The sequence below is a fragment of the Astatotilapia calliptera genome, chromosome 22, assembly GCF_964374335.1.
Source record: "Astatotilapia calliptera chromosome 22, fAstCal68.1, whole genome shotgun sequence".
NCBI lineage: Eukaryota > Metazoa > Chordata > Actinopteri > Cichliformes > Cichlidae > Astatotilapia > Astatotilapia calliptera.
The window spans coordinates 35,017,471-35,039,022 of record NC_137442.1 but is presented as its reverse complement, the minus strand read 5'-3'; the positions used below and the strand labels follow the sequence as shown (position 1 = coordinate 35,039,022).

Sequence of the window (21,552 nt, the reverse complement as noted above, 5' to 3'; positions counted from 1 at the left end):
TTCTCTTTCATACTCAATGCTCATGCTACAGCAGCAGCATTACTGCATATGTTGCACAAATCCATCTGTCAGTCTCCTTCATCATTTTCCCTCTTTAGTGAATAAGACTCTGAGACAAACTGATGTATTTGGGGCAATGATTCAGCCCCACCCCAGGGTAGACACTTTAACTTTTCCCAGATGAAAACAGGATTCAGACTTGGAGTTGCTAATTCTTATCTCAGCCAATTTATACAAATAACTGCATGATGACGCCAACAGAAGCAGCTCACATCTCCACCCAAAAGTCCAAGAAATGCATGATATGATTACAGAATCAATCATTAGCCTGCAACCAAGTGTGTCCTAGTGCCAAATGCACTTATGAAAACTCTCATGCTTATTATAGACAACCTGTGAACAACAAAGAAGTCCAGTTACAGCGGGCCGCTCAGGTTTAGGTCAGGTAGGATGTGTCTGTGAAGGTTCTGAGTCATCCAGGTCGTCGTAGTCTAAGGAGCTTGGAAAGAAAAGCGTCCCGACTTCTTTAAGTTACTTGAAGACGTTTCACCTCTCATCCGAGAAGCTTCTTCAGTTCTAAGGTCAAATGGTGGAGAGTCCCAGATTTAAACCCAGTGGGAGTTTCCCCCCAAAGAGGGACAAAAGACCCCCTGATGATCCTCTAATCACATGAGCCAAGGTGGGAAAACGGGTGTGGGTCACAATCAGCCCCGGTTTTGGGTGAGCTCATTGTGAAACCTAGCCGCACCTTATCATGTGATTTCGAAATCACATGGTAGGGTGGGGCATGGTTTCACAATGAGCTCATCCTTTAAGTTCAAGCAACTTAAAGAAGTCCAGATGCTTTTCTTTCCGAGCTCCTTAGACGTCAGGTAGGATGTTGCTCCCGATCACACTCCACCAGCCTTCACTGTCATTGCTCACATGAATGCTGAGGTCCCCAAGGACAACAAATCTGGGGGACCTTCCAGCTATCAGCCAGGCACTCCCAGAAGGCTGTGTACTCTGAGCTGATGCTTGGGGCACAGGGAAAAACAACAGTGAGGACCTGTTCTCTTACCCCAAGGTGCATGGAAACATCCAGCTGAGAAAACTACCAGCAAAGAGAAGTATACCTACCCTAGTTCACTACTTCTTACTGAATGCAACTCCAAAGTGGAATAAAGATTAGCCCGTCTCCAGGATACTGCATCCAGAATTGAGCTGTGTGTTGAGCTGAGCCGAAATATATCTAGCTGGTATTGCTCAGTGTCACATATTTGTTTGTATGTTAATTAATTCAATTCACTTTTATTTATATACTGCTAACAACAATCGTGTCAACACACTTTATATAGTGAGACCCTTCATTATTTAAGAGAGAACCGCAATGACCAATCGCCAAGTGCTTACTCTATGTGCAAGCACTTGGCGATTGGTGGGAAGTAAGCGCTCCTTTTCAACAGGAGCTCTCTGTCAGGACCAGACTCATGGAGGGGCAGTAATCTGCAGTGACCAACTGAGGGTCAAGGGAAAAGAAGGGACAAAAGGTGAGGACAGATAGACCGCTAATAACAAACAGGACAAGACAGTTAACAATGTGCAAAAGTGCCATATAAACAAGTCAGGACTGAAAAGAAGAAAGAATGAAAGTCCAACACCAATCTAGACTTAGAGCAACATAACAAAGGGATTTTTGTTATGTTGCTCTTATTTACAAACAATCTAAACCTTTTAAAAAAACAACAACAACAGAAAAAAATGAGTCCACAGAAGAGGGACTGGATAGTTAAACCTTGTAGTTCCCATTCTACTTTTGGAAACTCAAGAAACCATAGGTACCATAGGTATGGTAGGAGAATGTGACTGTGGACAGTTGTCTGTCTCTATGCGTACCGCACCTCTTGTGTTAATGTAGCTGGGATAGGATTCACATTTGGAAAAATGTGAATAGATTTTCCTGTGTGCCAGTTAAAATGATCATTTTCTCAGTTCTCTGTTGCCAAAACTTGGATTAACTGTGAAATAAAAACAATATTCTGATTGCCGAGGGTTAGAATTAGAGTTGGGATTATCACTGATAATGACTTTGACTTCTGAAGGTGAATATATGAATTAGGCCTGAACATTCAGGACTTCGTGTGTGAAAAAAACAAGCTTAGCTTCTGTTCTGGTTTTGGACTTTTTCTTGATCGCTTTGGCACAATTGTGACAGCAGAAAAGTAATTCTTACTACTGTTAATACAGTTCTCAAATCAGGAACACATTTCACCAATACAAACTGCTAGTGTTTCAATGCAAGATATGATGCACTTCTCACTTGAATCTCACATCTCATCAAAAGAGTTCAAATTTCAGTCAAATTACTTCTGTCTGTCTATCTCCAACATAGAAAAATCAAAAGCCTTTATGTTCCACACTTTTAATGTGTGCTTATGTAAAACAGTCAGAACCTTTTCCTCTGCTTTTCAGCCATGTAGTGAGAACAGCACCCGGGAGAGGAGTGCTTACCCGCTCCGACAGCCAGGAGAAAAGAAGGAGTGTCCACCGACTGAAGAGACAGAGCCATGCAAACTCAACAGGAACTGCTTTCACTACACCTACAACATCACTGGTCAGCATTAACCTGTTCAGATTTGTTTCCAAAGAAGTTGGGATATTATGTATGTTAATAAAAACAATGAATGCAAATCAATTAAATTCTGTACTTAGAGCAGGGGTCTCAAACTCCAGGCCTCGAGGGCTGGTGTCCTGCAGGTTTTAGATGTGTCCTTGATCAAACACAGCTGATTTAAATGGCCAAATGACTTCCTCAACATGTCTTGAAGTTCTCCAGAGGACTGGTAATGAACTAATCACTTGATCCAGGGTGATATCTAAACCTGTAGGACACCAGCCCTCGAGGCCTGGAGTTCAAGACCCCTGATTTAAAGACACAGCGTAGTGCAGTGTTTAGCACTGCAAATTCAAAGCAAGCACATCCTGGGTTTAAGCTGTTCAGTGCCCTTCTGTTTAAAGTTACCGTTTCACTGTGTGCCTGCGTGAGCTTTTTCCATGTACTGTATGTTTAAATCCTCATAGGTGTCAATGTGAGCATGAATGATTGTCTTTTTGTGTTGGCTTTGCAAAAGACTTGCGATCCTTCACTGAGTGTACATCCAGCATGCACGGATTAATTAAAGGAAGGAAAACAGAATGTCGGTTGTTTAAACTGAAACTTTGGCCCGGTCATTAAAAAGTATTTTATGGGTCAGAAATAAACAACTTGGGGTTAGTGCCCTTCCCAGGCATACAGACTGAAGCAGCCAGAGATTGAACCACCAACCTTCAGACTGTAGATGACCTACTCTCCTACCTCCTGAGCTACAGCCACCCCTGTTATGCTGACCTTTTACTGTGTCTCTTCAGAATGGAGTACCTGTCAGCTCAGTGACAAAGCAGTGTGTGGAAATGGATTCAAAACCCGCATGCTGGACTGTGTGCGTAGTGATGGTAAATCTGTAGACCTCGTCTTCTGCAAAGAGGTGAGATGTTTGGTACTGCTTGCCTTTTAAACCTTTGTAAATGGTTCTGTTTGAGTTCATGGATTACTAATGATATTTCTTTGCAGCTTGGTCTGGAGAGAAAGTGGCAAATGAATGCATCCTGTGTTGTGGAGTGTCCTGTTAATTGCCAGCTGTCTGACTGGTCACCATGGTCTGGCTGTAGTCACACATGTGGACTGGCAGGTAAACAAATCCAGGGAAGAATTGGAATTAACCAGTTACATTTTTCGCAGTAGTGTTTTGCTACTATGTGCTAATGTTTGAGTCCAACAGTCTCTAATCATATATGTTTCCTTTTAAGTTTTCTGTACTTTATCTGCACTGCACTGTGTTATTTTACAGATAGAAACTGTTCACAGCTCAGCTGCTCTAACAGGAATGATGAACACTGGAATAAAAGTGAATGTGGGAATTACAAACCTTTACTTCATGTAGATTGTCCAAATGCTTTACAAATGTTCTCTTAGCTTGGACTTGCTGGTTATAGTGCAGGAGGTTTCCCCACCTGGTGACTCCATTGTCCTACTTCATCACATGACAGTGAGACCTGGAGTGGTTTGGGAGGAACAGCCTGCCTCGAGTGGTTCAGATTACTGGATTTTTGTGCAGTTTGTGACAGAGGAATGTTCATGTGCACATGGCACTAGTACGCCCTGGGTAAATGATTGATTCTGGAAATAGTTTTTTTGAGAGTTTTTGAGAAGCTAAGCATTTAACAGATCAGCATCTAGTAGTTAGTTAGATCAAAAGGCAGGGTAGGATGGTATATCAGTATAGTACCAATTGCCTTCCTAGTGAAGTTAAATAAATCTGTAAATTCCTCAAAAAAGCTGCCTTTGAGTTTGGTCCTGCCCGAGAGTGCTACACTTTGGGTCCTGTCCTTCCTTGCCTCATACAGCGTTACATGACATTACATAGCAAAGGAAGAGGTCTTTATGTTTCGAGTAATTAATGTTATCCTATTCTTTTTTACCCAACCATTAATATTTGAATTTATTCATTTATCTGCTTTTTGGCAGGCAAACTGTGGAGAAGACGGACAGTGATCCAAGCTCCGCAGGGTGATGGGAGGCCATGTCCATCCCAAATGGAACAGTGGAAGCCCTGCCTGGTGAAGCCCTGCTACAGGTGGAGATACAGCGCCTGGTCTGAGTGCAAATCTGAGGTCAATTAGCCTTCCTCTTCTTCTTCAACATATTTACCAGAATAGTGAAACACTGTATTTAATTTTCACTAGTCACTAATTTTACTAGCGTAAAAAATATTATATAAAACCATTAAAGTCATATTAAACCATCCTGACATACTCACCTAGATGAGGAGGGATAGTCCAAAATGAAGGTGTCTCACAAGATGCTGTCATCAGACTTTCCAGAAGACTGACTTTGACCAACATTGTTGTGACGTTTGCCATTTCACTATTTAGTAAACCCTAAAAGACACGCTGTGACTCTCTTCCACAGCATGTCTTTATCCTGTCTTCCTTCTCTCACCATAACCGGTCGCAGCAGATGGGCCCGCCCCTCCCTGAGCCTAGTTCTGTCGGAGGTTTCTTCCTGTTAAAAGGGAGTTTTTCCTTCCCACTGTCGCCACGGTCTACCTTACAATATGAAGCGCCTTGAGGCGACTGTTGTTGTGATTTGGTGCTGTATAAATAAAAGTGAATTGAATTGAAAATTTATACTTAGTATTCATAAGAACTTTATAAATGAAAAATGGGACAATTAACATGACAAATGTCTTGACCAGTGTTGGTCAAGTTACTTAAAAAAAGTAATCAGTAACTAATTACCGATTACTTCCCCAAAAAAGTAATCCCGTTACTTTACTGATTACTTATTTTCAAAAGTAATTAATTACTTAGTTACTTAGTTACTTTTTAAAAACACGATTTACAACCTGAATAGGTGATAAAGCGATAGATCTTTCAGCCCAATTCTACTTTTTCTGCATAATCCATCATACAAAATGTAATCAAATGGAAAAGTCTCTTTTTTTTTTAACTTGTTTTATTAGTTTTAACCTTTTAACTTTATGCATCAAGCAAAAATTTAATTATCTGCAACATTCTCTGACTTGAATAAATTAGTTTAACATTTAAACCTATTTTCTGCACATTCCAGCTCATAAAATAAAATATTTTTTGTGTTTACACTCAGTCTTTCAAATAGATGCAAGTAAAACACAGCAGAAAATAAATCAAATCAAAGACTCAGCGGTCCTGTTGCTCTATTTTCACCTGTAAAGCAGCAGTGGTGTAGGCGGAGGTTTACCCTGGTGCAGGTGGTCAGTTGAAGAATCCGCGAGTTTCTCTGTGAATTTCCCATTACGTCGTAGCTACTCGGTGCTTGCTCGGAAGTTTAGGGGTTTTGTTCGCTGTAAAAAGAAGTTTTCTTCCCACGCACAGCGGACACTAATGTTTTTGTCACTTTTTATGGAATCAAACTCAAAGTAAGGTCAGTACTTCCACGCTTTAAACGCTGCACGCTCATACTCTCTCCTGCACTCGATATATGATGCACTGTTGATCTGCACACAGCTGTTGTCACGAACGGCGCACTTGCTTATGTCACTGTCGTGAGACATTCTCGCAAAAAAATCACGGTTTTAGTAACGCAGTAACGCAGCGTTCCTACGGGAAAGTAACGGTAATGTAATTACCTTTTTTGCAATAGTAATCCCTTACTTTACTCGTTACTTGAAAAAAGTAACGAGTAACGCGTTACTGCCCATCTCTGGTCTTGACTAATTATTATTATTATTATTATTATTATTATTATATGCCTCTCCTTTTAAATTGCCATGTTAACCTGAAGGATATCATTATTATTATTATTGTTATTATTGTTATAATAGTTTAATATTTAACTCATTTCAAACAGCAGGTGACCAGTAGTACCAGTACCAGTAGTTTGTTACTATATTTAGAATTAATTTTTAAACTTACCAAGGACTAACACAAATGGTTTAAAATCATTTTAAGGCCTAGTAGCTGAATGTGATTAAAGCTACCAGCAAGCTGACTGTACTACAGAAGTTAAATGTAGATTGAATTGTATCCATATTTAGTAATTCTGTTTGCTTTTCCATTAGGGAGCGAGGTGTGGAGAAGGTCTGAGATTCAGGAATGTGTCGTGCTTTGTGTCAGACGGTTCAGGTCGACAGGATGGTAGTGCGGTGGACGATGAACTGTGTGGAGATCTGGAGCCCTCAGTAGAAGGAAACACACAAATAGTTCTGCAGGAACCCTGTACTGTACCCTGTCCAGGTAGGTTGTTGTTGAATCCACCAGCCTCTTTGTTAATAAAGAGCAGTCACTTGCTGAGGTAACAGTAACTTGTCTGTTACTATTGGACCCAAACCCAAGACTATTCACACAAGTATTACAGTTAATGTGCTTCACTATTAAATACACTGACTAAATTGTTGATATTGAAAGAAATTCTGCTGTGCTGGTTTTAAATATTTCATCATCTGATGGATTCTGACTTTTGTATGTAAATAAGGAGCCTTGCTTACACACAATAGTTAATCACAGAATTCCACAGGGTTCTGTGCTAGGACGTTTTCACATTATACATCACCCCCAGATAATGTCATATCCAGTTAAATTCCTCTGCATAGTTTGGATAGTTTTGACCTTCAGTTCTATCTTGACGTTGTCCTTCAGGATATGACTTTAAATTAGCATATATATAAATACTATAACAGGAAACATTGTCTCAGAATGATGGTAAAAAATGTCCATTTGTTACTTCTTGGGAGGATGACTTCAATTATTTATCAGAATGTTCTAAACGCCTTTATTTGAGCTCTCTTTTCCTGTCAGTTCTAGTGCTGTTACTTAATGCTAATCATTGAATCTTTCTCTGCCATGAGCCGCAGAGTTTAGTGCAAAGTAAGAGATGATATTCAGCTGCAGGTGATTTACCAACATAGATCCCTTGAAGGACTAAAATGAACCAGAAATGCCTGATTGACAAGTTTATTTTTACAGTGGGTAAATGTCTCACTTTTCTAGCATCTGCTCTATAATCTCTGCAATGTGTCATGGTCTGTGCGCGGGCAGGCAGAAAAGAACCCAATCGCAGACTCCAAAACCCAAAGACAAAAGCTGAACTTAAACAGCTTTATTGCTGTGCACAAACTGAACTGAACTGGGAATACAAAAACTAAACTAGTAGGCAGGCAGACGGAACACACAGCGAGGGAGGATGGTGAGCAGACGTTAACGATGCGACACTGACACAGAGAAACACAGGCCTTAAATACACACTGGGATAACAAGGGCATGAGACACAGAAGGAGAGCACAGCTGGGACTAATCAAAGCTGACTAGACAAGGGGAAGCAAAACCAGACACACTACACACAGGACAGAGACTATCAAAGTAAAACAGGAAAAACAACACCAGGTATGCACAGACACGAGCTTGACACAAGACCTCAGACATAGCAACAGGGAGGGAACACACGGGCAGACAGAGGAAGCACAGAACCAAAACATGAAGAACTCAAAGTCTAAACCCAAATACATAATCAGAATAAACCAGAACATAGTATGATAATAATGATAAACACAAAACGCTGGGTCAAATGACCCAGGACCCTGACACAATTCCTCCTCGACACACGATGACTTCCACTATATCAAGCAGGAAAAATGAGACCAGCTGTTTTGATTTCTTTAGTAAATCAGTTTGCAAACTTGATTTAAAGATTCTCCTGGAAGGAACCCCCAGAAATAGGTATAAATATTTAATAACCACTGTATAGTGCCTTTCTAAACATTATGGATGGCTACCATAATGCTCATTTTAAAGAATGTATAATGTGTAAGATTTGTGTGCCATTTCATTCACGTTTTATTTTCCTTTAACTAGCTTAATATTACATTTTAACAGCACATGATATAATCTCCCAAAGCCATGAATAGGCTGTGGATATGCACTTATCACTTAAAATTTAACACTTAAAACTTTAATTATGGATTCTTAATTATGGACACTGTGTTTATCACTAACTTAGTTTTTACATCATACAGTGATGTTGCATTTTGGTTTGCTGATTAACTGATTTCTGTTCTGTAGGAGAGTGCTACTTGACAGACTGGACTGTTTGGAGTTCATGCCAGCTAAGCTGCATAAATGGAGCTGACCTGGGCTTCGGTTCAGTCCAAGTTCGATCCAGAGCCGTGGTGGCCCAGGATCCAGAGAACCTGCTGCAGTGTCCAGAACAAGAGCTTGAAGCACGACCGTGTACAGGTCACAATAGTCCCGGTCAAAGGATGTTTTTTAATGTGAACTGCAATTAATTCAGACATTTAAGCACTGATATAGTTTTGCCCCTTTTCCTGTTTTTTTTCTTACACTAAGAAATGTAAGTGTAAGCTACACAAAAAATAAAAGTGGTGAAAAGGACCGACAATATTCATATAATTTATATAATTAAATTTTACATTAAAAAAACTTTTTTTTAAAACAAAAACATCTGATTATATCCTTTCTGTAGACGGTGAATGTTTTGATTACAAGTGGAAATCTGGACCGTGGAGAGGCTCGTCTCGGCACGTCTGGTGTGAGCGTTCAGATGGTCTCAATGTCACAGGTAATAAGAACGTGTTTACTGAGTGAACAAATGAACTAAATGAGCTACAGTCTGCCTGTCAGTTCTTTTTTCTTTTCCCAATTCAGTGCCTGTTCTTTAAAACCCTCGATTTACTGAATGCTCAAATTGCCATTGTAGACCAGTTTACAGCCTGATCTCAGACAGAGCAGATGTAAATGTGAGTGTGTGCATGAGTTGCCGCAATAAATCTTTGACATGGGGATTTGCTCTGTGATTAGCAGGGTGACAATGTGCATAAGCTTTCCTAAAACAGTCTTCCCCACAAGCATTACTGGAAAGAGAATTTGAGATCCAGATAACAGATGTGTTTCAATCCCCAGCAGTGCCACGGTGATGATTGAAGCCTGCTGTCCATCACCATCAGCACTTTGCATCCACTTCTTTTCCAAATAGCCAATTCATTCATATTTTTGTATACATGAAGAAATATCAGTAGATCTGATGCTCCAGATGCTGTGCTGGCCCTTGCATCTGTGATTGGCACAATGCACATTGTTATTCCCTTTTCATAGATTTTTGCTTGTAAGCAGTGGCATTCCTTTCATGAATATTAATATTGATTTCTCCTCCAGAGCCCACAACCTAATAAATATTCAGTAGCCTTGCTGGATCCCCATGCTTTTGCAGACTTGCATTTTTTCTGTCAGTGTCAGTTGCACACTGTCTACATCATTCCCATTACTTTATTCTAAGCATCATTAGACCATTGCTGACAGCTGTGTCCGCAAGCCTCCCCAGGCACTGCCTTTGAACCCACTGGACTACACCCCTCCCCTGCAAGCTGAGCCGCAAAGCCACATTCCATTGGCACACAGCCCCATTACCCAACTCATGGCCTACTCACGGGCATTTTAACATAACATTCAGGGGTGGCTGTAGCTCAGGTGGTAGAGCAGGCTACCTATTAAATGGGAACCAGATGAGGATTGGTGGTTCAATCCTCATCTGCTCCAGTCTGTATGCCAAATATCCTTAGGCAAGATACTCACCCCAAGACGCTCTCGGTGCATCCATCAGAATATGACTGTGTGTGAATGTAAGATAGAAGCCCTTACATACAAAGACCACTGAGAAAAGTGCTTGTGTGAATGGGTGAATAAGGCAAGTTGTGCAAAATGTTTTGAGTGCTCAGTGTAGAAAAGTACTATGTAAGAATCAGTCCATTCAATGGCTGCTGTTTTGTCTATCTGGGGTGCACCTGCCTGCCTCCCAGTTGGTACCCCATATACTGTACCTCCTTTCATCTGACCACACACTTCCTGCTGCATATGCTCTGCCCAGGTGTCACTGTGGATGATAACATATACAGATAGGTGGCAGCCTGTGTAGTGTGCAGACACAGCACCTGCTGGAAAGTGGCCGAAGCGCCAGCAAGCTGAAAGGAAGGATGACCAGTTGGTACAACCCATACGGAGTGGAAAAGGCCGTTTTCTCCTTGTACTCTGGAGAAAAGGGAATCTGCCAGTAACCTTTGGTCAAATCCATCAAAAATCCATAGACCCATCTTTCTTCAGCCAATTCCCTCTGAACTCTTTACGTTTTGTGTTCAGGTAACCCGTAGAGCTGTGAAACCAGCACCACCCCAGGGTTAGTCTCAAAGTGGTGTTCAATGAGAGCGGTGCAACTGGGCAGGGGAGACAACAGACACACAACATCTGCTCTCTGGGCCAATGTTAGAAGGTGGTCACAAGGAGAGAGGTGGGAGTGGTTGAAGTTGGCACCTCCGACCCCAACTCATCTCTATCCTTTACCAATCTAACAGGAGAAATGGATTCTCCCTCTCTCCATGCTTTAAGGAGGTGGTTAATTTGTGTGACCCCTGTACGACCACAACACTTCATAGTCAACACGCCCCACTTGCCACTGAGGTCCAGGACATACTGAATTACTGAATATGGAGGGTGCTGGGAGGCCACCTCGCTGCAGCTTCCCAGAGCCTCTGAGTTTAGTCAAAGGGGCGATCACACGCTTTCATCTGGCTCTCCAAGGAACTGGCAGCGGTGATCTTTAGAGGACAGGCCCAGATGATCCAAAATCACAGACGTGCTTAAACTTGCCTTGCGATGCTGGGAGCAGCTACAGAGCCCACTCTTCCACTGGCACACCTTGGCTGCAGCTCCGAAGATATCCACAAAGGATCATGCGACAGGTGTGACAAATCACTTCGGGAATTTGGTCAACACTGTGACAGGATTTGTGCTGCTGGGAAACCCGACACAACCTGAGAGGTTCTTGGTTTATTGCAAATAACTTATACTTGACAAGGAAGGTGGAAGGCTATGAAAACAACGCAAGAGACTATACAAAGTAAACCCTAAGTAGATTACAAAGACAAATAAACAGAAACTCAAATGAAGAACTAAGGCTCAAGATATTAAAAAAAGATATATAACTCAGTATAAACAATAAGCAAAAAAAGAACCAAACAGAACATCAAACCTCTGGTTTGACCTTTTGAACTTTACTCCACAGGTGGATGCCTTACAACAGCCAAACCAAAGGCAGACCGATCGTGTAACCCACCATGCACCAAGCCACAGTCCCTGTGCACAGAGGTGAGTATATGATGAAGTCAGTTCATTCATTTTTCTTACATCTGTGGTCAGATCCAATCTTCAGCTTCCACTGTGCCACTGAGTAACTGTCCAGGTGGATTTGAGACCTATCTAATAGAGCGATTTTAGCTCCATTGCCAGGCTCTACATTCGTGTGAACAGCTCATTAAACCCTTCATGCTAGAAAATAAAACTTCCACCTGCTTTTTGAATATAAGATTCAAATCATACATCATTTGAAAAATGAAATGCTTATGCTTACAAATATTAAACTCAGTGTAGATGACAATCATTACAGCATGAGCAGTTTCTCATTCTGATATAGTTGGAGACAAGCAGAAAACTAGCCTGCTGTTTGCTTCATAGTTGTATTATATTAGAACACATCATTATTGCTTCTTACTTCTACAAGTAAGCCTGCAATCCAAGAGCAAAGCTCTCTATTGGGATGATATGAGGTCTTTAAGATAAGATGTTTATGATTATTAAGGACCTTGAATATGAAGAATTAAATTTGATTCTGGGTTTAACAGGGAGAACTGAAGAGAATCCAATTTGGGGGAAATAAGGACTCTCTCTATATTACCTGTCAGTACTCTTGCTGCAGCAACTCAAAGCTTTTCAGGCAGCTTTTAGAACAACATGATAATAATCAATTGCAGTAGCCCAGCCCAGAAGTAATAAATGACTGAAGTAGTTTTTCACCATCACTCTGAGACAGGAGGTTTCTTATTTTCGAGATATTGAGACATTTGATAAGAGAAGCTGTTAACAAATTGTGAAACTTGCAATGGCATCATGATATGTGACTAAACCTTACATGACTTGGACTTTTGAGTTGTGAATGGCTGCTGTTTTATTTCTGTTTTTTTAAACCTTTAGAAATGTGATTGTTTGAGGTTATTCATGTTATTCAGTAGTTCAGGTCAGTAGGTCATGCTTCTACAGTACATCTTATTAATTACTCATGCAGGGAGCATTTTTATCCCAAAGGAAGAGATTCTTATTTACCAGATGTCCATGTGATTGGCTTCGAAAACATTTGTCATGCTTAGCTCTTGATGGCAGGCTATTGGTTTTGAGACTAAAGGGTGGGCCATTTATATGGATACACCGTAATAACATGGGAATGGTTGGTGATATAAAGTCCTGTTTGTGGCACATTAGTATGTGTGAGGGGGCAAACTCCTCAAGATGGGTGGTGACCATGGTGGCCATTTAGAAGTCGGCCATCGTGGATACAACTTTTGTTTTTTCAATAGGAAGAGGGCCATGTGACACATCAAACTTATTGGTAATGTCACAAGAAAAACAATGGTGTGCTTGGTTTCAACGTAACTTTATTCTGTCATGAGTTATTTACAAGTTTCTCACCACTTATAAAATGTGTTCAATGTGCTGCCCATTGTGTTGGATTGTCAATGCAACCCTCTTCTCCCACTCTTCACACACTGATAGCAACACCGCAGGAGAAATGCCAGCACAGGCATCCAGTATCCATAGTTTCAGGTGCTGCACATCTCGTATCTTCACACCATAGACAATTGCCTTCAGATGACCCCAAAGATAAAAGTCTAAGGGGGTCAGATCGGTAGACCTTGGGGGCCATTCAACTGGCCCACGAAGACCAATCCACTTTCCAGGAAACTGTTCATCTAGGAATGCTCGGACCTGGCACCCATAATGTGGTGGTGCACAATCTTGCTGGAAAAACTCAGGGAACGTGCCAGCTTCAGTGCATAAAGAGGGAAACACATCATCATGTAGCAATTTCAAATATCCAGTGGCCTTGAGGTTTCCATTGATGAAGAATGGACCCACTATTGTTGTTCCCCATATACCACACCAAACCATCACTTTGTTGTTCCAACAGTCTTGGAGGGATCCATCCAATGTGGGTTAGTGTCAGACCAATAGCGATGGTTTTGTTTGTTAACTTCACCATTCACATAAAAGTTTGCCTCATCACTGAACAAAATCTTCTGCATGAACTGAGGGTCCTGTTCCAATTTTTGTTTTGCCCATTCTGCAAATTCTGTGCGCCGATCTGGGTCATCCTCGTTGAGATGCTGCAGTAGCTGGAGTTTGTAAGGGTGCCATTTGTGAGTAGCTAATATCCGCTGAAGGGATGTTCAACTAATGCCACTCTCCAGTGACATGCGGCAAGTGCTACGCTGTGGGCTCTTGCTGAATGAAGCTAGGACAGCCACTGATGTTTCTTCATTAGTGACAGTTTTCTTGCGTCCACATTTTGGCAAATCCAACACTGAACCAGTTTCACGAAACTTAGCAAGCAGTTTGCTAACTGTAGCATGGGAGATGGGTGGTCTCGTAGGGGGTCTGGCATTGAAATCTTCTGCAATGACCCGGTTACTGCGTTCACCAGATATCAACACGATTTCGATCCGCTCCTCACGTGTTAACCTCTTCGACATGTCAATGGCTGTGAACAAAGAGAAACTTGTAAATAACTCATGAAAGAATAAAGTTACATTGAAACCAAGCACACCATTGTTTTTCTTGTGACATTACCAATAAGTTTGATGTGTCACATGGCCCTCTTCCTATTGAAAAAACAAAAGTTGTATCCAAGATGGCCGACTTCTAAATGGCCACCATGGTCACCACCCATCTTGAGGAGTTTGCCCCCTCACATATACTAATGTGCCACAAACAGGACTTTAATATCACCAACCATTCCCATGTTATTACGGTGTATCCATATAAATGGCCCACCCTGGAGATTGTTACTCAGAGAGTGAAGGCCTTTAAGTGCTTTCCTCAGACTGTTTTCATGCTGTAATATCAGATTGAATTAATAACTGCCAATGCTTTCAGTTCTTTAATTGGCAGTGAAGAATCTGCAGTCCAGCAAAATTCTGAAAAGAATGATACCTGACTTAAAGCATGTTTATTCATATGTGTAATTCATTTTGCAGTTTTTCTTGATCACTTTGAGTAGTTCTCAAATGTGGAACACATTTTCCCCACACACATTTCCCATTGTTCTTGTACGCACTGCTGTGTCTACATATTTTTTAATTAGTTTTGATGCATTTCTCAACTGAATTTCACAACTCATCAAAAAAGTTTGTACTTTGGTCAGTCAGAACTACATATCTCTCACTTACCTTAATATTGTTCAGTGTTGCATTAATATTTTCAGTCAATTTAATTCAAACCTTTTCTTCAGTATGTATGAAAGAGTCAGGCCAGTCACACACTGATAGTGAAATTGCCCTTCAACAGAAAACAAACACAAAAACATGTTCTCAGAAGAGGTGTAGTTCAAACAAATAGAAATACGTGTTCACAGACGTGTGTCATAGGTGCATCTCATGTCATGTCATGGATACACTTTCATTATAAGAACATACAGTTAAAAGCACTGCTGAACTTGGTGTTTACAGTTACAGTCTATGAAGAGCATTCTGACTGACGTCCCTGGGAGCTGTAAGTGGTATGGTTAAGTGTTTTGAGAATTTTGAGAAATCAAAATTGGAGTTCAAAGGGCTGGGTTGAAATTTGGCACTTGGTGCATTGGTTTTTCAGCATTTTCAACTTTTCATTTTCAGAAATTTTCAATGATGAAAAACACATTCAAGCTCTCTATGGAGTTTGGAAAGAAAAGCGACAGGACTTTTTAAAGTTTCTTGAAAACCTTTCACTTTTCATCTGAGAAGCTTCTTCAGTTCTAAGAGCAAATGGTGGAGAGTCCCAGATTTTTAAGCCCTATTGAGAGTGCCCCTTAAGAGGGTCGTTGACCCGCTATTGATCATCTGCCTAATCACATGAAAACGGATGTGGGTCACTATCAGCCAAGTGGTTCAGGACTGTCTAATAGTGACCCACACCCTTTCTGTGAATAACTGCAACCAAATCAGTTTTAGACCAGCTTCAAATCTAGAAACACTTCTGCCAGAAATTGAGGTCATCTCAACCCATATTTCAAGTTTTATGTAAAAGACTTGGATGTTATTTTGTTCTCTTGTCAACAATAACGCCTATACTATACAGTCTCCCACTGTCTCTGTTAACATATTTTCACATGATGCTAAATTCTGCATCAACTCTGCTGACTGGTGCTAAAAATATGAGCATATCCCTCCAGTCATGGCTTAGCTGCACTGGCTTCCTGTCCATTTTAGAATTTAGTTTAAGCTTTAATAATGGCCCTTAATAGACAAGCCCTAGCTTATATTACCAGTCTTACTCATTGACATTCAGTTCCCAGGACTTTCAGTCCACTGGCAAAGATCTCTTAGCCCTTTCCCACTAGTACCTACTCGGCTCAGCTTTACTTGGTTTTGAGGGTTTTCCATTAGGTGACAGTACTTTGTACTACGTACTTTTTTAGGACCTACTCGATCAGGTTCCAAACTATCTAAATTGATCTGATCAACAGACTGACTGGTCAGTCAGTGGCATCACTTGAGGCATTAGAACGACTCCTTCACAAAAATCAAAATTTGAAACCTGGCAACATGGGAACTGGCTGCACAAAAATCAGCACCGTGTCCAGGAATGAAGTCCAGACACTTACCAGCAGCAGCACGTATACCATGGCCTCAGTGCCCTGGATTGTGTGTTGTTTTTGTCCCATGCAAGTGACATCACAGGATTTTTGGCTGCATTGCTATAACAACCCCATGCACGTTAGGTGGTTGTTATACTCTTACTCAATTGTAATTAAAAATGACGTAGACTGAGTCGAGTCGAGTCAGTTTGAGCTAAGTAGGTACTAGTGGAAAAGAGGCATGACATGTCCTCAAACAAGGCAACAAAGCCGTTGCAGTCGCTCTGCGACAGTTGTAGAAGCAGTTACTGCTTGACATCAGGCAGTGTTCTTATTACATGTTTATCAGGAAGACTTAACTTCTCTAAAACAGACTCCAAAACAACTCAAGTTAATCTGGGGATTTTCAAAAACTCATAGTTTATCAACTTTACATGTAATGCAATGAATTGGTCAGATACCAAAACCAAACCATAAAAAGGAAAAAGAAAATATAAAAATGTTGATTGATTGGTATCTGCTGTGAATAAACACCACAAAGCCGTCTTTTCTCCCTTTTTAAAGCAGTTTGAAAATAATTTGACTTCCAGAAACTTTTATTCCTTGTGTTACCTATGGCACATCTCTGCTGCTCAGAGTTTCGTTTACATAGTTTCATATAACAGATTGCATTATGAAAAAATTTCTCTTTCCTGTTTCAGGCGGGTGTGTGCGGCTGTGAAGATGGCTACACTGAAGTGATGACATCTGATGGCTTGCTGGACCAGTGCACTGTCATTCCAGTGCTAGAGATCCCCACTGCAGGTGACAACAAGGCTGACGTTAAGACGATCCGAGGCTTCAACCCCACTCAACCTGCAGCCAGCTCACCAGGCAGGGCAGGACGCACCTGGTTCCTGCAGCCCTTTGGTCCAGGTAACAGAGCCATCTCTGTCAGGTCTATAAGAAATGAGAATATATTTAAACAAGAAGCCCATTATGTGAATGCAATGTTTAATCTCAGAAATGGTAAAATGATTTCTGTAATTTATTTATAATCTTTTATTACAGACTTTGTACTATTGTGAACCTTGAGGCTACATTGGGAATTTTTTTTTAAACACTGAAAAATTTGGACAAATTCCAAATATTATCTTATGTTATATTCTGCTGCCCCCTGCTGATCAGATGAGGAACCGACTATAGCAGAAACCTAAGCACTGGTAGGATCAAATCAGAAGCTTCCACAGAAATATTCATTCATTCGTTTCTTTTAATGTAATTTATTGTTTCCAAAGAGGACATTTGTTCTGGACTCCAACAGGACAAGCATTACAACAACCACCACTACAAACCATTTAGAGTTATTCAGAGCATTAATCGAGCAAGTTACAAATGAATTCTTAAACCTTTTAAATTTTCAAATCTTCTGTCAGAAAGTAACAGCTCATATTGCAAGTACAGGATATGACTTAGATTGCACAAAATTCCTGTGGCTTGCTGTAATGCACACTGTTCTGATAAGGGCTGTGGGCTTTCTGGACTATAATTTTCATGGCTGCCTGCACCAATTTTAACAGCCTCCATTTTACTGAGAAATTTCCAGACCACGCTATTATTTTGTGTCTAATTATACTTATACGTGCTTAAAACAGGAAACACAAAAATGCTCAGACAGAAGCATGGCTTTTTGAGAGAGCCCACCCAGCCAACATGAAAACCAACATAGTTATACAACCATTTTTAAAACATTTGTGAAAAAAGAATTTTTTACCATTTAATAATAGAGCTGTGTGTCCTCTGTTTTAGCTTCTGAAAAAGGCTGGATAGTATTAAAAGCAGAGCTAAAATCAATAAAAAACGCAGCCAAGCATAAGCTGTGGGGTCTTCAGGGGGTTTTAAAACCAAGTGCATCATGCTGTTTCTAGGATCAACTGTGTTTTGAGGCTCCAAGCTGGTGTCAGCTTAGGGCAGACATAATCAGTCATTTGGTGAACAATGTCCCCTCTAATTTTTCACGTGTGTGAGCGAACACACAAACTCCCTGAGCGTCCCTTGGACCACTGTGAGCAACAGCAGACGTGTGCATTGTGGTCACGCCAGCATCCAATCCATCCAAGTCACATGTTTATTAAAGTAATCAAATTACAGCATTTATGTTAGACTACTTTTAATTAACTGCTTTAGCCCACTTACAATGAAAATAAATAAAAAATCTTGTTCATGACCTGTGTAGCATGTTAACACTATTGGAAGGAAAAATAACTTCAACTCCAATTTTGAAAACACAACTTTCTTTATTTATTATTTATTATAAAGCTCTGACTTGTATTATGAGTCTGAGTCTGTGGTCTGGGAGAGAGTCTGTAACTCTGTCTGCAAAATACAGTAAATAATGACCAATGTTGGGTAACTAATTATATAGTTACTTCTTCAAAAAAGTAACTGAGTTTTGCAAACAACAAAGTATTTTGCAGCTGTTTACCTAAAAATGCAGCCAAGGCGTTTTTTAAATAAACATTTCAAACTATTTACAGAACAATCAGCTGTTCTGCATCAAATCTGATGCCACACAAATTATTTGTGTCACTCCAAAAAATAATTTCTGTCCACTATGAGATGAAGGAGAACAACAGCCTGATACCTGCAGGCCTGACAGCAGCAGATGTGTCACTGCTGTAACACCTGTAACACTCAGCAGTCGCCTCGTTGTTCTGACACACAACAAAACTATTGACTACACTACACACTAACTACACACTAACTACACACTAACTACACAAGATTTGCGCTAAATGTGCAAATCTCTCACATCTGAAACACGCCGTCACTCCTAAAACTTCCCCCGTCCTAAACAACTAAATGCCATGTTGCCATATCATTTTTTGATTGGTCCACATGGTACATTTGTCCACCAATAGGAAAGGGTGGGATTTTTTTGGTTTTGTTTTGCTCACAGGTGGAGAGTGCTTTGAAGCGTTTTCCTTATAAAACGCCATTTTCTTCCTGCAGTAAATATAAAGAACGACAGTATTCAGGAAGAAAACCAAACATTGCAGATATTTTATCATAACTCTGGTTTTACGTGGCCGATCAACACAATTTAAAAACTGGTATAAAGTCCACACTTTGTCCGTCAGTTGTTCCGTCTGTCCTGCTCACGTCTCCAATGGTTGTGCACGTTGTCATTAACGTGGCTTCACTCCACATCAGCCGCTTTGCTAAAACACCGGTGTCGCACATGAGGACGCTGTCATAGCCTGTCAGCCACGTTGATTAGCTGCGTATACACGAATGTGAATCGCATCATTGGCTGGACTTTGGGATAAGTTGGCATCGTTCGGGGTCCAAGGAACCTACACACAGAAGCGAGTGTTAACACTACACTGAACAATCACAAAAGCAAACTTAGACTTAGCCGGGGCTTTCCAAACTCGGGGCATTCAACGTTCCAGCGATGAGCTGCTCCGAGCCTCAACCATAAATAGCGGCCAGGGAAAACAGGAACTAATTAGCTGCAGGTGCCGATCATCAGCGCAGATGCGTCGGCCAAAAGCGGGAGCCCAGTAATGAGTTCTGCCCAGGCAGACAGAGGAGAGCGAGCGACATGGAAAACAACAAAAACAACACTGTGGGCCAATGTGAGCCAGCTGGCGAGACAGGGGACCAACATTATATACATTATATTCTTAGTTAACAAACTTAACAAACCTGTTTTGTTTTTTTTTGCTTTTGTCTGGAATGCGCTAACTCGGGAGCAGTGTTGGCCAAATTACTTGATAAAAGTAATCAGTACCTAATTACTGATTACTTCCCTCAAAAAGTAATCCCGTTACTTTACTGATTACTTATTTTCAAAACTAATTAGTTACTTAGTTACTTTTTAAAAACATGATTTACAACCTGAATTGGTGATCTTTCTGCCCAATTCTACTTTTTCTGCATAATCCATCATATAAAATGCATCAAGCAAACATTAAATTATTTGCACCATTCTCTGACTGGAAGAAATTTGTTTAACATTTAAACCTATTTTCTGCACATTCCAGCACTTAAAATAAAATTTTTTTTGTGTTTACACTCACTCTTTCAAATAAATGCAAGTGAAACACAGAAAATAAATAAAGTCAAAGACTCAGCGGTCCTGTTGCTCTATTTTCACCTGTAAAGCAGGAGTGGGGTAGGCGGAGGTTTACCCTGGTGCAGGTGTGCCGCGGTCAGTTGAAGAATCCGCGAGTTTCTCTGTGAGTTTCCCATTACGTCGTAGCTACTCGGTGCTTGCTCGGAAGTTTAGGGGTTTTTTTCGCTGTAAAAAGAAGTTTTCTTCCCACGCACAGCGGACACTAATGTTTTTGTCACTTTTTATGGAATCAAACTCAAAGTAAGGTCAGTACTTCCACGCTTTAAACGCTGCACGCTCATACTCTCTCTGCACTCGATATATGATCCATTGTTGATCTGCACACAGCTGTTGTCACGAACGTGGCACTCGCTTACATCATTGTCATGAGACACTCACAAAAAAATCACGGTTTTAGTAACGCAGTAACGCAGCATGCTTACGGGAAAGTAACGGTAATCTAATTACCTCATCACATCCATGATGGCGGTGCGTGAACAACGCGAGGCTCAGTGTCTCTCCAGAATCTGCTATTTAGCAGTTTTTTATCTACTTTTAACCGGATTATTCGTCCAGAATTGCTGTGCGTTCCTGACCTACAGCAGACAAGAGCTTCTGGACATCTGGACTCATAACTCCAACAGTTTTATCGCCGATCTCCGACTCATCCCAGAGATCTCCAGAACACCGGAGGCTGCCCACTCTACCCGGCCGGGCGGAAGTGCACGCAGACGGCGCCGAGATCGTAAACAAAGGCGAGGTAGGCGCGGAGGGCTACGGGCTAAGCTAAAGCTAACACCACACCGGCTGCCTTTACCCAGTATTTTCCTCGCCAATGTCCGTTCTCTGGCAAACAAAATGGATGAGATACGGCTCTCCATCACTAACAACAGACGGATTATGGACTCAAATGTCATGTTTTTCACCGAAACATGGTTGAACAACAGCTGCCCGGACAATGCTATCGAGTTAGCAGGACGCCACACACACCGAGCCGACAGGCTAGCAGATGACTCCGGCAAGACCAGAGGTGGAGGTTTGTGCATTTATATTAACAATGCTTGGTGCATGAACTCCACTACTACTGAGAGTCACTGCTCACCTAATGCGGAGTTTTTAATGGTCAAATGCAGACCTTATTATCTCCCCAGAGAACTCACTTCGATCATACTCACTGCCGTGTATATACCCCCCGACGCTAATGCTAGGTTGGCCATGAAAGAACTTTCTG

At 41.1% G+C, this 21,552-nt stretch overlaps 1 protein-coding gene across 1 annotated transcript in view; it reads left to right on the top strand.

The window, feature by feature from the left end:
• thsd7aa (thrombospondin, type I, domain containing 7Aa) overlaps nucleotides 1-21,552 on the top strand; it is a 173,394-nt gene that overhangs the window by 134,598 nt on the left and 17,244 nt on the right. Inside the window, exons 18-26 of the mRNA XM_026157251.2 lie at nucleotides 2,452-2,593; nucleotides 3,388-3,503; nucleotides 3,590-3,707; nucleotides 4,544-4,689; nucleotides 6,618-6,792; nucleotides 8,614-8,787; nucleotides 9,035-9,130; nucleotides 11,624-11,706; nucleotides 16,924-17,137. Coding sequence (XP_026013036.1) covers nucleotides 2,452-2,593; nucleotides 3,388-3,503; nucleotides 3,590-3,707; nucleotides 4,544-4,689; nucleotides 6,618-6,792; nucleotides 8,614-8,787; nucleotides 9,035-9,130; nucleotides 11,624-11,706; nucleotides 16,924-17,137 — 1,264 coding nt within the window. The remainder of the gene's footprint in view (nucleotides 1-2,451; nucleotides 2,594-3,387; nucleotides 3,504-3,589; nucleotides 3,708-4,543; nucleotides 4,690-6,617; nucleotides 6,793-8,613; nucleotides 8,788-9,034; nucleotides 9,131-11,623; nucleotides 11,707-16,923; nucleotides 17,138-21,552) is intronic.